The sequence below is a fragment of the Scyliorhinus canicula genome, chromosome 4 (genome assembly GCF_902713615.1).
Source record: "Scyliorhinus canicula chromosome 4, sScyCan1.1, whole genome shotgun sequence".
NCBI classification, from domain to species: Eukaryota; Metazoa; Chordata; class Chondrichthyes; order Carcharhiniformes; family Scyliorhinidae; genus Scyliorhinus; species Scyliorhinus canicula.
Window position 1 is genome coordinate 87,400,890 of NC_052149.1, and position 21,696 is coordinate 87,422,585.

At 44.2% G+C, this 21,696-nt stretch overlaps 1 protein-coding gene across 4 annotated transcripts in view; it reads right to left on the reverse strand.

Annotated features, from left to right (window-relative positions):
- LOC119964755 (zinc finger protein GLIS1-like) overlaps positions 1–21,696 on the reverse strand; it is a 494,047-nt gene that overhangs the window by 27,181 nt on the left and 445,170 nt on the right. For 3 of the 4 annotated variants that reach the window (XM_038794696.1, XM_038794698.1, XM_038794699.1), the window contains 2 exons: positions 18,230–18,408; positions 9,913–10,083 (listed from right to left, as the gene is read on the reverse strand). In XM_038794696.1, coding sequence (XP_038650624.1) covers positions 9,913–10,083; positions 18,230–18,408 — 350 coding nt within the window. Of the gene's footprint in view, positions 1–6,524; positions 6,596–9,912; positions 10,084–18,229; positions 18,409–21,696 lie in introns of all 4 variants that reach the window. The other variant, XM_038794697.1, reaches the window with a different exon arrangement.

The window sequence follows — 21,696 nt, forward strand, 5'->3', positions numbered from 1 at the left end:
GTTAATTCTGCATAAATGTACAACAATATTAAACAATTGTGTGTGGCAAATGTGAATATCCAGAAGTTACTCTCTAGTTGCTGAGTCTACCTCACATTGACATGCATTGAATTATGTAAAGCTGCAGTATTGAATGGTAGAAACAAGCAAAACGCCCCACAGAAACTTAGAACTAGTAATTTTAAAAATTGCAAGCTTGAGTACCATTTAAACAATGTGATAAGTGTTTATAACTGCCAGTCAACTTCTCTGCCACTGCACAATAACTATTCCAAGTACAGAGTCTCATTCTTTCGAGATGTGAATTAAGAGATATTAAAAATGCAGTCTTGAAATTTTACATTTTCTTCTCACTTTTTTTCTGCATTCTCACTACTTTTGAATCCAGCCTTTCATTTCATTTCTTTATTTATGCTTCTGTGCTTGATTTGGCAGTCAATATAATTCATCTTCTCAATCCTACCACTGTTGATTCCCCAGTCGTTAAATGTAATTAATTAAGGAGCTACTCTGTTTCTATTGCTGCATTATTATCAGTTTACACTTCAAGCAATTTAGGGGGTCGACATTTTGCAAGCTGACGGTCTAGGGACAAGTTTCTTATGGCAGACCTCATTAAATGTCCTGCCCAGCAAAATCTGGTCAGTAGAGTTCAAAGACATCCTGCCCACCAAGTTGTCATCTTGAAAAGTAGCCAGGTTGAATAGAGGAGATAGCTATCACAAAAGGTTCTGTAAACAAGCAGTTTGCTTCTAGTGATGGGAATGTGCAGAGTGGACGCATGAAAGAAAGGTGACTCTCCTCCTGGAAACTTAAAATTAGGCACTTTCAGGCGAAAAATAGACCGCTAAACCCTGGACTCCCCCTGCCCTCAGCAGCACTACAACGAACTAGGCATGCTAGGCAACAATTTGAAGAGTCTGGAGCGGAAGATTGAGGCGATGGTGAACACGCGGGTGATAAAGATTCGGCCACACCCCAACAGGATGGACTGCCAGGGCATATGCCGTGTTGTCACTTGAGAAATGAATGGAGGGACCTCCTAACACAGGAGCTCCAAGTGCTCAGAGACGCCATCAAACTAGAACTGATGATGACAGGTGAAGGCAGCAGTAGCGGAGGCACTGGTCCCCCTTCAAGCGGTTCTGGAAAAGATGAAGTGGTTACTGAAGACACAGGAGGCGACAATCAGAGAGCTGGAAAAGGCCTCGACTGACCAAAACAACCTGATCACCGCGCTGGAGAAGAGATGGTAATGTTGGTGGCGACACAAGGGACATTAAGGAAGAAGGTCAAAGACCAAGAGAACCGGTCACATCGCCGAAACCTCTGCATTGTGGGCCTACCGGAGGGTACCGAGAGCAGAAACCCTACGGAGTACATGGCCCAGATGCTGGGCAAACTTGTATGAGGGGAGAGCTTCCCCAAACCCCCAGATGTGGTCAGAGCCCTCAGGCCAGTCCAGCCAAAGCCCAAAGCTGGGGAACAGCCAAGGGCCACCAACACAAAACTACACCGGTACCAAGATCGGGAAAATATCCTAACTGGGCATGGCATACAGAATCCTGTAAGTGGGAGGACACTCGATCTGTGTGTACCAGGAAGTTGGAGCAGACCTGGCCAAACGCCAGGCAAAATTTAACACAGCCAGGGTGGTCTTTTAGAAGAATAATGTGTGGCCTGGGATGCTGTACGCTGACAAATTCTGGGTGACTGTCCATACCAGCAGTGAACCCGTCTCATCGGTCTAAAACGAAGAGACTATTTACGCGGGACAGACCTGCCTCTTCGACAAGCTGAATATGAATCTCTGAAAGGAGGTGGTGAGAGCGGTTAGACACAGAAGGGGGTAAGGAGGGGGAAAGGGGGGAAGAAACAACATGTAGGGGAAGGTGAAGATCGTTCTGCGGAGGAGTGGCACCACACTAGGGGTTGAGCTAGCACAGGGAAGTACGAGCGCGGTGGCGGCCACAGCACAACGTCTGATGGGGAGAGAGTGCTTGGAAACGGCGGGGGGGGGGGGGGGAGTTCTAAATGGGGGGTGTGTGAAGAAGCTGGGCAGGGGGTAGTGGGGAGGCCCGCAGGGGCGTGGGGGGAAGGGGTGGACCGACAGGCCCAGCGGGAAAGTCGTTCGGTGGGGGGGGGGGGCATTGGAAGGCTGGCTATGACAGATCGCACGTGGAAACAAGGGCATCACAAACATCCATCTTGGAGGGCCCTGAGAGCAGGGGTGCAGCCACATGATGAGTACGGTGACCACAGCCATAATGGATGGCCCCCAAACCAATCGTGCTACAGGACGAGGGCTTTGGGGGGGGGGGGGGGGGGTGGGGGGTGGCCATACTGCTCAGTAAGCGGACAGCATTTCCAGCGACAAGGATGGGGCAGCAGGGTAGCATGGTGGTTAGCATAAATGCTTCACAGCTCCAAGGTCCCAGGTTCGATTCCCGGCTGGGTCACTGTCTGTGTGGAGTCTGCACGTCCTCCCCCTGTGTGCGTGGGTTTCCTCCGGGTGCTCCGGTTTCCTCCCACAGTCCAAAGATGCGCGGGTTAGGTGGATTGGCCATGCTAAATTGCCCGTAGTGTCCTAATAAAAGTAAGGCTAAGGGGGGGTTGTTGGGTTACGGGTATAGGGTGGATACGTGGGTTTGAGTGGGGTGATCATGGCTCGGCACAACATTGAGGGCCGAAGGGCCTGTTCTGTGCTGTACTGTTCTATTCTATAAGTTCTATTCTATTCTATAAGGATGGTCACCAACCAAGGAGGATGGTACATCATGGTTAGCAGTGTCCTGGAAGGAACACCAGTGGTCCTTGTAAATGTGTGCACTCCCATCTGGGATGATCCGGAATCCATGAAGAAAGCCATGGTGTAAATCTCCAACATAGACACACCGACGTATCATGGCCCACAGACAATCAGATAAAACCCCAACTCGAGGAAAAAGAAAAACATGGCAAAGGAATTGAATGTTTTCTCCCATAGAGGTCAACACACCCAGGGGAAAAGGGTCACTCCTTCTCCCAGGTCCACAGCATATATTCCTGGAATGACTTTTTTGTAGTGTAGGAAGGGGTGCGTCCAGGGGTAGTAAGAGCGGAGTGGTGGGCAATTGTAATCTCCAACCACGCTCAACACTCAACACTGTGTAGATGTGAGGTTGGAGGCGGGCTGGGCACAGCGCCTCTCCATTGAGGCTGGACACAGCCCTCCTGGCTGATAAGGCATTTTGTGAACGGACATCACAGGCCGTAGACAGGTACGTTATCAACAACCAGAATGGGGAGGTCGCATGCTCCACATTCTGTGGGACACTGAAGATGGTGACAAGGGGGGGGAATTAATGCGCACAAGGCGTGTGTTGGAACCAACAATTCTACGGACACGTGCTTGTAGGATTAGAATAGCGGTTTTAATATACTCACAACAGAGCCAGCCTATTAGCCATTGAACTTTCGGTGAACTGGCCGGCTGACCATGTGGCACTGATCTTTATACAGCAGCTCCAGGGGGGAGGAGTCCTGGGCGGAACCAAGGGAGAAGCCCAGTACAATTCTCGAGCATTCCCAGAGCTACTTCCTTGGTGATCAGGTAGTGCAATTGCACTAACAATATAGACACATGTATATACAGATTATAATCCGGTGTGAATCACATTCACCACAGCATGTAAAGATAGGAAGGAGAGGGCGGTTGTGGAGGAAGACGAGTCGGGGATGGAAGCACCATTAGGGAAAGTATTAACTCCACGCAGATGGGGAAGACTCCAGGGCCAGATGGATTCCCGACGGACTTCTACAAAACATTGACCCCATACCTGCAGGAGATATTTGCAAACTCACCAGTAAGTCTGCTACTAACTCTGGCACAAGCCTCAATATCGCTGATACCCCAAAAGGACAAAGACCCGACTAAATGCGGGTCCTCTAGGCCCATCGCACTACTCAACGTAGACGCAAAGATCCTGGCGAAGGCCTCGGCGAGACGGCTGGAGTGCTGCATGCCAGAGGTAGGTGCAGAAGACCAAACGAGCTTTGTCAAGGGCAGGGAGCGAACATCGAACATCAGGCACCTGCTGAACATGATAATGACTCCATCCAGGCAGAGAACATGCAGAAAAGGCCTTTGACAGAGTTGAATGGAAGAACCTCATAGAGATACTGGAATGATTTTGGTTCGGACCACAATTCACCTCCTGGCTGAAACTACTGTCAGTGCTGCCAATGTGAGAATACGGACAAACTCCATCAGCTCTAGAAACGTCCGGCTGCACAGAGGCACGAGACAGGGATGCCTGCTATCTCCGCTGGTGTTGCCCTGGCAATTGAGCCACTGGCAATCGCCCTCAGAATGGCAAAAGGGTGGAGCGATCTATAAAGGAGAGAGCAGAGTTTCACTCTATGTGGCTGACCTGCTCTTCTACATCTTGAAACTCCAGACCAGCATGCAAGGGATAATGAAACTGCGAAAGGAGTGCGGAGTCTTCTCTGATTACAACTTGACCTAAGCATGAATAAGATCTTCCCAGTGAACATGTAGGGGAGGGAGACAGAGCTGGGGGACACCGTTCAAGCAAGCACAGACCAAATTCCACTACTTAGGGATCCATATAGTCCACGACTGAACACAGATCCATAAATGGAACCTGATGAGTCTGGTGAACGAAGTCAAAAGGGACCTGCAGAGGTAGGGCCAACTCCCATTCTCCATTGCAGGGAGAATACAGACGACCAAAGGAACAAACTGCCCAGCTTCCTCTTCCTGTTTAGCTCTCTCACAATTTACATCCCCCAAGGCCTTTTCAACACAATCAACAAATTAATCATGATGTTTGTGTGTGTGTGTGTGTCTGTGTGTGTGTTTGGGTGTGTGTGTGTGTGTGTGTGTGTGTGTAAGAGCCCGAGGATCCAAAAGTAGGTCCTGCAAAGGAAAAGGAACATGGGAGGCCTGGACCCTCCCGAACCAACAATTCTGCCATTGGACGGCCACCACAGAAAGAGTACGGGAATGGATGATGGAACTGGGAGCAGTGGGTGAAGATGGAGGAAAGTTCCTGCATAGGGACGTCACTCCGAGCCTTAGCCACAGCCACTCTCCAATTCTCCCCCTCCTCTGGCCAAATACTCGGAGTCTAGTGGTAGTAGCCATGCTCCAGACATGGTATCAAATGAGGCAACACTTAGGCCTAACTGAAATGTCCACCATGGCCCCCATCTGCAACAACCACAAGTTCACTCCCGCGGGAATGGACGCCACCTTCAAAAGCTGAAGACAGCATGAGGGGATGCTGACGGTTAGGGACATGTACAAGGACAATAGAGTAGTGACCCTGGGGGAAGTCACAGAGGTTCCAGTTACCAAGAGGGAACGACCTGAGATACATTCAAGTGAAAAACTTCCTCCGAAAGAAAACAACGACATACCTCCAGATACCAGCACACTCGTTAGTAGAACACTGGATATTGGCAACCTACGGAAGAGAAACTGTGCAGACTTGTATGAATGACTGTTGGAGGAGGTATGCTCCCTCTTGAACAAGACAAGGAAAAAATGGGAGGAGGAACTTGGCATAGAGATAGGGGGAGGGCTCTGGATCGAAGCACTACACAGGGCAAACCTCGCCGCCACGTGTGCCGAGCCTAACGCAGCTATAGGTGCGTAATGAGTGGGTTCTTTCCGGAGGGGGAGGACAAAGGTGAATGGTGCCAGTGAGGCCCGGTCAACCACAGCCACATGTTCTGGGCTTGCCCCAGACTTGTCGGATAATATACGACCTTCTTATTAATAATGTCCACGGTTGTGGGAGTGAGCGTGGAGCCATGCCCAAAAGTGGCGGTCTTCGGGATTTCAGATCAGCCTCTTCACGGGAAGAGCAACGTCCAAGCCTTTGCCTCCTACATCAACCGCTGGATAATCCTGCTCAGCTGTCGATCGGCAGCGCCACCCAGAGCTGCAGACTGGTTTTCCGACCTGCCAGAATGTTTCAGGCTGGATAAAATAAAATTTGCCATCCAGTGGGCCAGAAGAAGGCTTACACAGGACATGGAAGCTATTCACCAACTTGTTCCAAGACCTGTTGGTAGCCAGCAACCAGTAGGGAGGTGTGGGGGGGGGGGGGAGTCACGAACGAACCACAGGACAAAGAGGAAAAGGAAGAGGGGGTGAGGAACTGAGGGGGGTGCGATGGCACGCAAGGAGAATGAGAGGGACAAGGAACAAAGTCACAGGGGACTGGTCCGAGGGCAAGCTAAAGCCCAACCAAACTATAAATAGACAATTGTCAATACATGCCCTGGCTGTATTGGGGACCGTAACATAATTATGCTGGCTAAAGGGGGTCACAGCCACAACGGGAAGGAAGACAATCGCCTGTAAATATGTGTTGATTTCTGCTTTTTGTTTTTGTGTTTAATTTCGCTTTTTGCATTGTAATGTGTAACTTATGAATTGTTAAATATAGGATGTGAAAATTCAAGAAAAACATTTTTAAAAAAAAGTTTCTGTGAAATAGTCTGTTACATACCAGTCCATAATATGCATGATCATTGCCCTGAAGGAGTCGCAGTAACTAAAATTTAAGGTGCTGCCAATCTGCTAAATAAGTATAGAAGTATTATTTTTATGATTGATAATATGACTAAAACATCCTATCTAGTACGAGTCACAAGTTGAATAAATATGTATTCTGAAAATTCCAAGATTATGTAAATGTATTTGCATTTTAAATTATTTTGTAACTTCCTTTCATTCGTACTTACATAACTGCTTCACAACTCCAATTCGACAATATTACAAATCTTACATTTTAACTGAATTCTAGTTCATTAGACAACTGAAGTAACAACAGAAACATTGGCTGGAATTCCTCATCCGTTCATGCCAGCGGGATTCTCTGCTCCCACTAAAGTGAATGGAGTTTTGGCCAAATTCTCCTTTCTCGTTGGCAGTGGTGACGGGGTGAACGTGGATGGGAGAATACTGGCCTATCTAAGGTAATCTCACAAAGCTTAAAACATTTTCACAATTAATTGAATCCTCTAGCAGTAGAAGGATGTTGTTATTTTATAAAGATATCTGTTTGAAGTAAATAATGCTGAAAACAACATAGCACACCAAAGTTATAACATATGTTTTTGTCAATTTCTTGCCAAGAAAAATAGGGAATTGCAACTCTGTAAAATGCCACAGAATTTCAATATTCACGATTAAAAGTAAGTATAAAAACTTCCTTGGCTGTGGGATCTTTTAAAATATTGTTTTTCCCTAATTTTATTCATATTAGTGACAGTGTAAGACTGGAGGATTGTGAGATTGCCTCCTGTCCAAATCACATTGCTTGTGTTGTTACAATTCATGAAACTTTGTCCCACATTATGACATGCATTTATGCAGAACCAAAATCACTTCATATTGAGATAAACTGTGGCCGAACAGTATTATAACAGCACAATAAATGAAACTGATCTATGTTACAAATGCAACAAAAACAGAAAATACTGGACAATATCAGCAGGTCTAACAGCATCTATGGAGAGAAAACGTTTCGAGTCTGGATGACTCTTTGTCAAAGCAACAAATGCAATGTTTTCTAACCTAGTCCCTTTATTGTCTCTTTAATTTAGGGTAAAATGGAAAAATTAAGGGATCATGTGGCCTATTCTAAATTCTGCTGACATCAAGTGGGCTGAAAGTTGTAAAAGATTAAAGGAAGGCCCAGGTTGTTTCACTGGGAAGGTGAAAAGTGTTCACGCCTGCAAGCAATCGTAAAAGCATTTCTGCTAGGCCTAGATTTCTGTGGAGTCATGCTTCTCCGTGCCTTATCCAAATTGGCATTGGTACCCCATATCTGAAAATTCTGGCCCCATTTCTGACAGATCCAATTTACACCAGTGGGGAAACTGGGGTGGGATGTGACTCACACATGGGGGAAACCCAAGCTCAGCAAAGCCACTTGAACTCAGTGCTGAGTTCAAACAGACCATTTTTCGCTGGAGCGAGGGCTGAATCCTGCAGTGTGCAATTTATGTTTTTTTACAGATGCATATGCTCATAAAAGGCATATACAGTTGTTGGAACTGTAAAGCTGTTTAGTAATTTAAATCCCTGTCCTTTAAAGTTTGAAAAAGCAATCTGTTGACATAACCCTAAGGGTCACCTTTACAGTAATATTACTGCTCGACTGGTTCCCCAGTCTCTCATTATCACAATAGTACGTGTGTGGTGGTGGTGGGGGAGGTGCTATAAATTCAGAGTTTGATTGACATCCAAAAGGTTATTGAGGAATTAGACATCTTTGATGTGGGGTTATGAATGTAGTTGTTTGTTTTTATTAGAGATGAAACACTGTTGGGGACTTAAAAGTATTGAATAGGCTTTCATCAAAGAATGTTTTTTTTCCCAAATAGAAGTGTGTAATAGATACTTAGAATTGTTTTTTTTTTGCATCTCAGCATGGCTCCTGAGATCTTCCCATGGTGGATAGTGGATGAGTTATCATGGAGGTGTAAAGGCAAAGAATGGTGGGTGGGTGGGCAAGTCACATTGGCATGAGTTAGCACTAAATTGGCAAAGGGACTAAAATAGTCAATAGGATGAGTTGGGGGGGGGTGCTTTGTGCAGGCATGCGTTGCATGGTTGGGACAGGGACTATATAGTGCTGTGGGATGAGTGGGGGACATAGGTTGGCATGTAATCTATGACGGGCTGGTGGGGTGCATGAAGGAGTATAGGTTGGCATGGATGATTGTATTTGGGTCTATTGTGGTTCGCCTCAGTGGCATTGGTTGACATGGAGGATATGGGACAATTAGGGGTGGGTGGGCAGATGAGTTGGCATGGATGAGGCATGGTGGGGACTGAAAGGTCTAATATTGAACAACAAAACTTGGACAAAGTCTCAAAGAACCAAGGCAGGCCTTTCAGCCAGACACCTTCAGCACTTTGTAGCCCCTGTGGCTGCTTCTGAACTGTTGATGGGCCCAACTTCAGCACATACCCATTCCCTCTAGAACAAAGTTATTTGAGATACTTTTTCCTGAGGCGGATGTGACTAGTCGGGAAATTATCCAACTTTGCACTCTTGCCGCAGGAGCAACAATCCAGGCCTTAAAGTCTCAGAAAATTATTAGGAATGTCAGAATTTGTAAATGGCTATACTTTAAGCTGTCTATTCAATCTCAAGATGGAATAGAGTTGGGAGTCTAAAAGATTGCTAATTTGCATGTCTACCTGGATACAAGACCTGGGTGATTCATGTTGCCCTGGAGTTGGGCTTTGAGAGGGGGAAGAGTCCATAGGAAGCCATTGTAAGATGGGCTCACAGGGATTTTTCTTTAAAAAAGTACTGAATTTCTCAGTCTCAATGAATCCAGGAGAGAGAAAGGGAGCTGAAAGCTGGGGGCAGTAGGTGCCTATGGTACATCACGCAAGAATGCAGGTAGGAGCTCATGCTTGGATTGAAGAGACCAAATTAATATGGTATTGAATTGGGCTGGAGGATTGTCCTAGCTTTGGCCAGAAGGAAGAAATCTCTAGTATAACCCTTACTGTAATAACTGAGAAGGCCAAGAAAGGAAAAGGGAAGCAAGGCCTCAGGAACCAAGAATCACTTTGCACTGGTTCTGGGAGAATGAAGTATCTACTAAAAGGACAGAGGAGGGAGATTTTGAGTTGTTTTAAATATTAAATGGGGTATCACTTTAGTTGAGAGTATAAGCTACAGACTGAAATCGTTTTTTTTAATGGTGCTTTTAGTGTATGTGTTGCAGGGAAAGTCCTTACACTTGAAATCTTGGGTGATCCTTTTATAGGCATCCACTTGAAGTTTGAATTTCTTTTTAAAAAATTATCAAGGTCTATGGAGATTGTAACAGCTAAAAATACAGGAATCTACTCTATTCTTGACTGTTTACCTGATAAACTGGCATGTGCAATGAATGAATGGTAGCCATTTTGCCGAGCTGGACTGGGGCAGTGAGAATCATCTGCTGAAAGGGAATTGTGATTGACTGTGTGCTCCATCGTTCTAAACGAATCTCCATACTGGAAGGTGTTCTGCATGGTGTGAAAGCTTCCTTGGTAACCTGGAAACAAAGAACAGTTGAACCGGGATCAGACTGCATGCTTAGTTCACAGGTCATAATTTATATCCGTAAGGAATCTAAATTGAAGTTAATGAGTGCATTAGGTTAACACCATCAAAAAAGGCGGACACCGATGAGGAAACAATATGGGCAATATACCAGTACTCCTTAGCTACAGAAGAGAAAAATCTGCTGGCTATTTGCTCTTATTCTATAGTTTCTCTTCCCTTTCCCATATCGTTAGCTCTCGAATTCCCCGTGGATCTAACCTTGGTCTCCTATTATTCCTCAACTACAAGCTGCCTCTCAGTGATATTTTAAAAAAAAATCCAATTCCAGATGCACGTTGATGATGCCCAGCTCTATCACATCAGCACCTCTCTCAGCCACTCCACTGATAAATCGCGCTGCTTGTCCAACATCCAGTATTAGGTGTACAGAAGATATTTCCAATTAAATATTAGGATGTCAATTGTTTTCAGTTTATGCCATGATTTGTTCCTTAGACCAATAGTTCCCAACAAGTGTGTTTCAGTACCCTGATGTGCTGTGAAGGCCTACAATTGTGACGTGAAAGATTATTCAAAATTAATGTAAATAAACTAAAACTAACCTTCGACTTCAGCTCCGTGGTCGATATCACCAAGTCCAGATTATCTCGTCCTCCTGCGCATGTGCCAGACAAGAAAGGGCCGCACATGCCCATGCACATGATCAGCGTGAAAAATCCAAGCGGTGTGCGGCCTGTTCCCAGCTGGCATATGTGCAAGAGGTCAGAGGTTCCTCAGGATGTGGAAATGCCAACCATTGAGCTGAGGGCAAAGGCCCCATGTGCCTGTGCAAAAGGTGAAAACTCAAAATGGGTACAAAGTCCTTGGGAGAAGGGAGGAAGATAGGGAGAGGTCAAAATAACAGGAGAGAAGACAGGAAGAAGTGAAAAAATGAATCTCCCAGCAAGGGAAGATGACAGAGGTATGAAACAGAGCCAATAAACCTAAGAAAAGAAGAAAGCACCAGTTAGAGAAAGGGCTGTGAGGAACACACCTTAAGTGAAGTGGACTTGGGGGAAGCCCTAGTCATCAAACAGATGCCTAAAGGGGACCTGAAGATCTGAGAAGGCAACCGAAGGTTAATAACTCAATGTTGTAAAGTGTTGGTGCAAAGGCACAATTTTGGAGTAATAGTGTTATGCTTAGTATGGCCAAAGAGTTGAAATTGTACTTTGAGTTGACGCTTGAGGGCATTTATTGTGTAGTGTGGCTTGTTTGACCCACAGTATGCCATGGATAAGTTCTTGAAGAGAAGTGAAGAATCCTGTTCTGATTCAGATGTAGCCGAAAGAACAGAACCTCAGGAGAAATAAGCGAGGTTCGTATGGAGACAGTACAATGACAGCTTTGGATTTTCGTGGACTGCTGATGCCTCTTGCCCTATCCCAGAATGCCTAATTTGGAGGGAGAAACTCTCAAATGCTGCAATGCTACCAAATAGGTTGAAGAGCATTTCAATATAAAACACCTTTCACTCTCCAGTAAAGGTACACTATTTCAGGCACCTGAGAGAACAAAGTGTGAAGTAAAATCAAAGATGGAAAGGTTGAAGTATTGAAAAGGAGATGAATTCCTTGGTGGCTGGACTCAGCAGAATTGAAGGACCTGCAGACCATTGCTGAAACCTTAATTCACTGGCATGCAAATGCATTGTGAGAGTAGTATTGGGATCTGATGCTGCCAAAGGAATTAACAAAGTTCCTCTTTCTGATAATACAATTAAACGGCATATTGACAATATCAGTCGATACTGAACAGGTTTATATGAGTGGAAAATTCACATGCGTATTGATGACTCCACAGATAGTTGAGAACTCTACCAGCACTTAGCCAATGTCAGGTATGTTGACAGAAATTCTATCAAAGAGAATTCTTCTTTTGCACATAATTGCCCCGTCATGCAACAGAGAAGGAATCTTTCATATCACAACGGAGGAAAACAATCTTAACTGGACAAAGTGCAATAGCACCTGCACTGACGGAGCAGCTTTCATGATGGGAAAAGTCAACGGATTAGTGAGTAAGGTGAACGAACAGGGACATGAAATCCAGGGCAGCCACTGTATCCTGCAACGTGAAGCCCTTGTTACCAAAAAAAATGTCATCCGAGTTAACTGTCGTATTAGACCAAACAGTGAAAATTGTGAATTATGTGAATCATGTCCTTTGAAATCACACTTGCTTATCTTATGTGAAGAGATGGGAGCCGAGTACCAAGGAGATGTCAGAGGTAGATTCTTTACTCGGAGAGTTGTAAGGGCGTGGGGCAGTGAGGTGGACTGCTGCAACAGTAGTGGACTCGCCAACACTAAACGCATTCAAATGGTCATTGGATAGGCATATGGACGATAAGGGAATAGTGTAGAGGGACTTTAGAAGGGTTTCACAGGACGCTGCAACATCGTGGGCCGAAGGGCCTGTACTGCGCTGTAATGTTCTATGTTCTATGTTTACTCATGCACACAGAAGTGGAATGGCTGTCTCAGGGAAAAGTCCCCTTTCAGATTTATGAGTTCCTTACTACGCTGAAAGAGTTTTCGGCTCAGCATGAATTGCCACACAAAGATTTAATTTTTTTTTAATAAATGTTTTTATTCACCATTTTCACATTTTCCTCCAAAATTTACACCTCACCCACAAACAGTAAACGGTAACAAATACAAAATCAATCCCCTCAACAATAACAATGATCCCATTCTCCCACCACCCCAAACAATGGCCCACCTGTCAAGATATGCATCCAATAAAACAAACACTCCCACGGTGGAAACAAAAAACAAAGGGAAAAAAAAGAAAAAAGGAGTCCGGGACCGCCCATGGTCACCATAGAGCCCACCCCCCCCCCCCCCCCCCCCACAACACTGTCCAACCTCTGAAAGAGTACCATACATAATACCCAAGAGTTGTAAACCGCCCCCCCCATCTCCAACTACTCCCATCCACTGCCTCATGTAAAACACCTCCCCCCAACCTCGGTTCCTTCCCCCCAACTTTCCAACCCGGCTAGACCACTCGGACCCTGTTCTGCCAGGCTCCGATGGCTGCAGCCGCTCCCCCCACCTCACTCCCGTTCACTGGCCGGCTTTAACAGGCCAGCGCGGAGGTCCCTGCCCGGGTCCCTTTCCCCTTGCCCGGCCCCAGGAAAGCCCAGAAATCCCCTTTTAGCACACACACCCCGCATATCCACCTACACCCCAAAGAGCCCTCACTTTGAGTTCAAGTCCCCCCATTTCCCTTGTCCAAATATATACAACATTGGCTCCTTTAGCCCACACACCCGCACGCAGTGAAACAAAAAAGAAGAAAATACAGTCCTGAGGTTACATCAGCACATGGCCATTTCTCAATTCTGCCACAGTCCTTCTGCCTTCGCAAACTCCTCCGCTACTTCCAAAATAAAAGTCCTTGAGCTTATAAGTTACCCTCAGCTTCGCTGGATATACAATGCCGCTCTGCACCTTGCTAATGTACAGTGCCCTCTTCACCCGGTTGAAAGCAGCCCGCCTCCTCACCAGCTCCACCGTAAAGTCCTGGTATACACGTATACCAGCTCCAGCCCACTGCACCACCCGCTTCTGCTTGGCCCAGGACAGGACCTTCTCCTTCACACTGTACCTATGGAAGCACAGAGTCACTACCCTTGGCGGCTCACTTGCCTTTGGTACAGGCCTCCACGACCGATGAGCCCATATCGGGAGGGATCCTCCCCCTCCCCCAATAGTTTCGCCAGCATAGCGGCAAAATACTCAGTCGGCCTCGGCCCTTCAACTCCTTCGGGCAGCCCCACAATCCTCAAATTCTGTCGCCTGGATCTGTTTTCCAGGTCTTCCATTTTCCCTCGCAGCTCCTTGTTAATCTCCATCACCTTCCGCATCTCCTTCCCCATTGAGGCAAGTTGATCACCGTGCTGCAACAACGTCGCCTCCATTTCCTTCAGCGCCTCCCCTTGCGCCCGCACCTCCGCCACTGCACCCGCCACCGCCGTCGTCACCGGGGAAATCGCCTCCTCCACCAGCACACTCAAAACCTCCCTCATCTCCTTCCTCATCGCCTCCAAGTGTTTTGTAAACTGCCTTTCGAATTCTGCAGCCATCACCTTGGTTATTTCTTCAGCCGTAGGCAATGCGGCCTCACCTGGTGCTCCAGCCTCCTTTTTGCTAGGTGACCTCGTGGTGACCTCTCCACTCCCCAACGGACCATCAGCTGCCTTTTTAACGGCCATCTTCTTGCTGATCCTGGACATCCTCTTCTGCTGTACATCCTGTGTGGCTTCTACGTGCCTTCTGCCTGCTTTTTCTGCGTCCATAGAGCCTGGGAGCGGTTTAAAGCCCGAATGGGAGCCCTCCGTTGCGCAGCTGCCTCCCGCCCGCCGTCACCGGAAGTCACACAAAGATTTAATATGTGATGATTCTTGTTGTGCTAAGTTTGCATCTACTCAGCCATCTGAACAAGCAGAATGTTAAAATGCAGGGGAAATACAAGAACATTCTGATTACCATAGATAAACTTCAAGGCCCTTTAGCAGGAACAATTGGCAAGTGGGTCAATTTGAGATGTTCAAGCTGGCATCAGCAAATTCTGCTGGCAGAACCATACTCAATATCATATCCACACATTTTTGATTTGATTTGATTTATTATTGTCACATTAGTATACAGTGAAAAGTATTGTTTCTTCCATGCTATGCAGACAACGCATACCGTACATAGGGAAGGAAGGAGAGACTGCAGAATGTAATGTTACAGTCATAGCTAGGGTGTAGAGAAAAGATCACCTTAATACGAGATAGGTCCAAGAGATGTTTGAATGCTGCAATCCCCTCCACGAGAATGGAAGACGTTTGGGTACATGATCCATTTAGTTCACTTTCTTTTGGATTGTCATTAAAAGAACAAGAGGAATTTACAGAGCTCCAGATGAATCATGCACTGAATCTAAAGTTTGCAAAGATGCCTCTGGACACATTTTAGTTGTTTGCGGAACAAGAATATCCATTTATTTCAGATCGCACTGTGGAAATATTTTTACTGTCTCTCACAATCTACCTTGGGATTGGCATTCTCAACACTGGCTTAGTTACAAAATCAAAAGGAGGGAGTGTCTGTCAGTGGAGCTTGTGAGTTGCCCTAGCATCAGTTCCACCCCGGATCAAGAGACTTTGCTCATAGAAGCAGGTCCCGGTATCACATTAATGCCATCAGTAAGATGCTGCTCACAGTATTTCCTTCATTTATGAACTTTCATATTGAGAAATGCAGACTTGAAAGAAACTGAAAATAATTATAGAAATATAAAATAGAGGAGGTATGCTTCAAATTATTTTATAATTTAAAGTTGTGCCATGACATATAAAAGGTTGGGAACCATTGCCTAAGACACTGACTCACCCTTCTCACTGGCCAAGTTCTGATGCTAAACCAAACCATTCCAACCCCATATACCCTCTCCATCACTAAGACCGCCTTCTTCCACCTCCATTCCATTGGCAAACGTCATTCCTGCCACAGCTCATCTACTGAAACTCTCATTTGTGCCTTTGTGATCTCGAGACTTGACAATGCCACAAGTTAAAATCCTCAGTCTAAATTTCAATTTTGTCCATGAACTCACCCATTACTAACTCTGTAATCTCTAGCAGTCCTACAATCTTTCAAGATAACTGCACTTCTCGAGTTCTGACCTCTTGTGCATCTCCAATTTTCATTCTGCCAGCATTGGTGTTCCTGGCTACCTAGGTCCACAGTTCTGGATGTCTCTCCTTACCCCTCTCCGCTTCTCTTTATTAAGAAGCTCCTTAAAACTTACATCTTCGATTAAGATTTTGATCACCTGTCTTTCTAATAATAATAATAATCGATTATTGTCACAAGTAGGTGTCAATGAAGTTACTGTGAAAAACCCTTAGTCGCCACATTCCGGCACCTGTTCAGGGAGGCCAGTACGGGAATTGAACCTGTGCTGCTGGTGTTGTTCTGCATTGCAAACCAGCTATTTAGCCCACTGCTAAACCAGCCCCAGTATCTCCTTATGTTGCCAATATTCCTGTGAAGTGCCTTGGGATGCTTTACTGTTTGATGTCTGTCAAAATGCAAGTTGTTGAATATTATCCAGCAACCTTCTCTGAAATCTCAGGTGGAAATATGATCAGGTTTTGCTGTAAGTTCTGGGTCACTCATGAAGAATAACCGTTGGGCTGTCATTAACTATGGAACCATACACCTCAGAAAAGGTCAGCATCTCTGAGACGGAAATAGAAGTATGTGTATAAATATGAGACTACACAAAGAACATGTTCCTGAATAATGCAGTTTGTATGAATTAAGTAAACTTATATTTGATAAAAATGCTTGCATAAGGGATAAAGGGAACAACATATGCAGAAACACGGACAACGTGGACCACATAAACATCCAGTATGCGCTAACAGTTGTGACCACAATCATTTGTTGCATATTACTGATAGCTAGATAATGCAATCTTTGAATAGTCACTTGTAATTTAAGATTATCATCCCACATGCCTGCATAGTTTTTGTGCCATAATTTAATCTTTTCCATGCTATTGGATTTTACTTTTAAATTAATTCTTTACACATGAGTAGTCCCATTCGCGAGACTACTGGTAGATAATTACTGGTGCATTAGCTGAAAATTCCTTCAATGTTTCAACAAGCAATGTTTGAATCTTGAATGACAAAACCATGCTTTAATGACATACAAGGAAATACCATCAGTAATTAAACTGAACATAGAAAAGTGAGCACAGAGACTCAGCCTTTCTTTCTCTCTCCCAAACATCAATAAGTCCTGTCCAATAATACCTTCCTTACTGTCTGAGAAACCACTTCTGACTATTGGTTTCCTGCTGGGTAATGGGCAACTTCACTTCCGTTGGTGGTTTATGAACATTCATTTTAATTCTCATTCATCTGACACAGATTGTTTACTAATCCTGAACTTTTAACAGTAAGAATGGGAACCGAAAGCCATTCTCCAATGTTTTACCCATTGTGGTTTGAGTTTACAGTGGAAGAATTTCATGTTAGATGCTTTGAACTGTGTGACCAAGAAAAGGCTTTTAAATTAATACTATTATACAATTAGAAGGTGAAGTAAAGTACCCAGTAATATGTTAAGACATTGTTTTGTTTTGAAGATTCTCTGCTTTCCTAAGATGCTGATTCCTGCTGGGCTTTACTTTTAGCCTCTCGCATATCATTGGTAATTTGTCCGGGTGATGGCTATTCTTCAATATGAGTCTAGATAGTGTCAAGACATTATTCGCCTTTAGGAAAGCCCAATCATGTCTCACCTTATATCTGCAAAGATGCTGTGCCAATCTGGGGCTATTGCTCATGATCAAAACTAGGCACATGCACACATTTCCCTTTCCCATCCCTGGAAACATCAAACCAATTGTGGTAACTTAATTTCAGAATCTGTTTTATTGGCTTGCTCTCATTGTGGCCGAAGTCCCATCTGCTCTTCACCTACCAGACTTTTCTCTCTCTTCTCAAGCAAATATTGGCTCATGCTGTGGTACAATTTCACAGGTACCAGCTACCTGCACATACCTCACTTAATCACCATTGATGTGTGACTGTATAGAGAGTGTTAACAGGCTATTTGATTGAGGGCAGCTTCACAGCAAGGTTATTCTATCCTGATGGGAAATTCCCCACCCAGTACACATTGATCATGAATATGATCTCTGGTTGTTTTTTTCTCTTCTCGAATGAAGTGGCTGAGATCATTTGCTGCACTCGCACTGCCAAATTGGCTGGAATCAATTCAGAAACTTCTTCATCTTTATGACTTAACACCACACCAAACTGTGCTATTCCTGCCTCGACCAACATAAAATCCTGAGAATTTTATTATACCAAAACTATATTCAATTTTTTAATTTAACATCAAATTTCTGCAAAAAATGAGAAATCATTAAAAAAGTTTGTTCTATATGATAATTCTGATTTAGTTTACTGAAGTTACATTTACTTCTCATAGCATCAATATTTAAAACCTTTCTATCAGTGCTTCCATCTTATCTGTGCTTTATATTTCTCCTGTGATCTCCCCAAAAATATTTCAAAGTACCTGCTTGAAAGGGTTGCATCAGCTGACTTTGAAAGACTGGGTAGGACTTGTGGTGCCCTCCGCTGAGTTGATTGTTGGATGGCTGAGGTGAGTGAGGACCATGCCTCTGCAACAGTGCTGGAGCTATCATTTTCCTTGGACTGACCAGAGACGAAAAAGGAAGAACAACTGGTCCAGGCCTGCAAGGAAATAAGTGTATTTTAACAATGTAGCCATACAAGAGCACTTGTTCCATGTTTCTGAAATTATAAATAATAAACTCCAGTATCCTAAGGCTCAACTGGTTATATGCAGCCTCACAGTTGGTCATTTTCCAACATTTGATTTTAGTGGGAGCTGAACAACACTGTTTGACAGACATGCTGAACGACATTTAAATTACATTTAAGGAAAGGAGGTCCTGGGCTCACTGTCACCACATTTTAAGGCTGTGTCTCTCTCACACACGAGCACACATACACATCTTGCCCCTGTAAAGTACATGCATGCCAGGGGTAACAAACATTGCCAGCTTTGGAATATCTCTTAAAGTAAATGTTATTTTCTTAAGATTTTGCCAGTGAGCATTTCTCTAGTTACACATTCAGTGATTTGGAGACTATTAATTCCCCCAACATTTTTGATTTTTTTGTTGAAACCTTTATTTTTTGGGGACTTGTCACAAACCCCTGCCACACAATTTAAAAAATGTAATGATAGAGATAGGTGGAAGGCTAAAGATGAACAAAAGATAGCCTATTCAAAAATTATTTTATTGTATAGTTTACAGAACCACATAGATGAAAATTGGAAAACAAAAGGTCCCAGTCACCAAGGTCCGACATAGCTATGCTTCATTTTCTTGTTCTTTCCACCAGCATTAGGCCTTGTTGGGATTTGGACCTTTTCGGAGGGTGACTCAGACCATATTAATGACCATAACAGTCATGGCACTGAACACAGGATACACAGTTCCTGTCACTGGGACGGAGAAGTGCAGGAAAATTTGACCTCCAAAGTTTGATAATGATGCTTCGATCTTTGGCCACTCACATATCCAACCAGATTAGTAGCATGTGTCCAGAAACTCATTCTGAGGGAGGGTACAACATTTGACGGGCACAGTAACTAGATTTATTACGATTAACCATGATGGCTCGGAATTTGCAAGAGCTAGGACATCTGTAATGTGCCTCACTGGTTGGATCCTTTTCCCCTCACCTCTCGATGTGAAAAATTTACTATATTGTTAAGTACTACTGACTTTCTGCAGCAAGTTTAATTCACATTTACAATGCAAATGCATCAATTTCTTGAAACTCACCCAAGATTGACTGCGATCTCATTTTCACTTTTCACAATTCATTTCAAGACTTACTCATGAGGTATCTTCTGCACCAAAACTTATTAGGCTATTTACATATTAATATCATCATACGCATTATATTTTCATTATTTCCCATTATGTCGAGTCCAGCTGTTATACCTTAGCCCGTGTGCTGAAAATGTGTGCAAATACTTTTTTAATGAATAAACTGACACAGAGCCAAATTGGATAGTACCCGAAAACAGTGACAGGGATCATGATGCACAATTACCCCATACCTGTTGACTGCATTGCAGCAGCATACAAACTTCATGTGTCTGCTCATTTGAACGATGTCTGAACCCAGCTAACACTAACTGCATTCATTGGCTGGATGCATCAGAACGGGACTAATGTAGTGAGTGCTTAGCACCACTTAAAGAAAGTCTGCATTGCTTAAAGATAGACAGCATCTTATCATGTGAGCATCCCTTAAAGAAAGGTTTTGTCTTACCACATGGTTTGTAGCATGGCTTCAGTGATGTCATTTGTAGGTGGAGCTAGACTGTGGCTGTCAGGTGAGAGGAGTTTTAGTGTTTGGGTTTCAGTTTCGGTTTGATGCTTTAGAAGCAGAAGTAAAAAACAGTGTTTCCTGGTTTTCTCAGTTTTATTTTCAAGCTGTTCCAGTGAACTGAAAGCACATTGGCAAACTGCCTCGGTAATGTTGAAGAAAAGTTGCTTTCCGGAAGGCGTTTTGAATCTACTGGTTGGAGGCTGGACCAGAATCTCAGGGAAAGGACCTGTCCCATTCAAGTGAGATTACAGTGTGCTGGACCACGCCCTTGAAAGGGGTTTTGGTTTTATTGGATTTTGTTATTGAATTGGAACAGCTAAGGGGGATTCATGAAGAGTTTTATACATATATTATTGTAGCTGTTGTGTGTTTTTTCATGTTTGTAATTGAGAACAACTTCTTGTTAACTTTTTTATATATGTTAACGGCATTCTTATAATTCACTTTGTTTTGATAAAAGTGTCTAGGAAGTCTGATGAATCACAATTGAAGTGAAGGCTCTTATGCTCATCCTAGCCAAATTCAACATTAAAGTTAACAATTAGGTAAGCTTCATAATACACTTTGGAGTTTCTAAGCCCTGACCCATAACAATCTCTTACAGGGGAGATACTTTGTGGCTCAAGCAGATGCTGGGAGCGACAGTGGAAGATAATCTGATCTGAAAAAGAGTGACGAATGGCACAATATATGAAAGAGTGGGCTACAAAGTTCTTCTTGCTGCACTAGAGATCTTGATAGAGGAGATGGAAAGAAAGAGAGGGAGGTGTAATGGGGAGACCTTCAAGATAAGTGGTCAAAGGTAGTAGATAGCCATGAAAATCAATGCCTGGCATCAAGCCCTAAGTGCCTGGAGGTAGTACTGCCAGAAGTTCAGTGTCTTACACAAATGGTCAGGGTAAGAACTGCACCAGTAGCCTCAGCCTCTGCTCAATTCGCCACACCCATGACTCGCCCAGCAACAATTTCAATCAATCTGGTTTCATACCTAATATTTATATACTTCGGCTCATCATCACACACTTAGCACTACTGCAATCCTCTCACCCGCATCTTACAGGTTACATATACTGCTAGTTATTCAACCACATCAGCTACACCATATACCATGACACTCTAACACAATTCCTTCTCTTTTGTAGAACAAATTGGCACACAACCGGAGGCAGCAGAAACTTACCTCTGGAGGACAGGCTTGCATGTTCTAACCCTTATGCAGGAGAAGGTTCTGGCTGTCAAAACCTGAGGCTGTTGCTAGTGGCAGGACTAAAACTACCAAAAATGACAGTAACCCCATTTTTGATCCCCATTCTCACGTTCTATTGCTAACTCATCCCAAACTCCGTTCTGATCAACAAGCTACAGATGGCACAATCATACATTTCTTATTTTCTCATGACTCACTGCACTACAGTCATACTTTTGCGAATATTTACTTTAAAATATCCAAGAAGTGCAACATGTCCAAGGAATGAAAGAACAGGAAAAGAGTGATGTTTAAAACATAGTACCCCTCACTTAATTTCACACTTACAACCACTAGCTGTGCATATAATACAGTGTATATCCTAAAGGATAGATTAGAGATAGGATCTGCACATGAGGCGG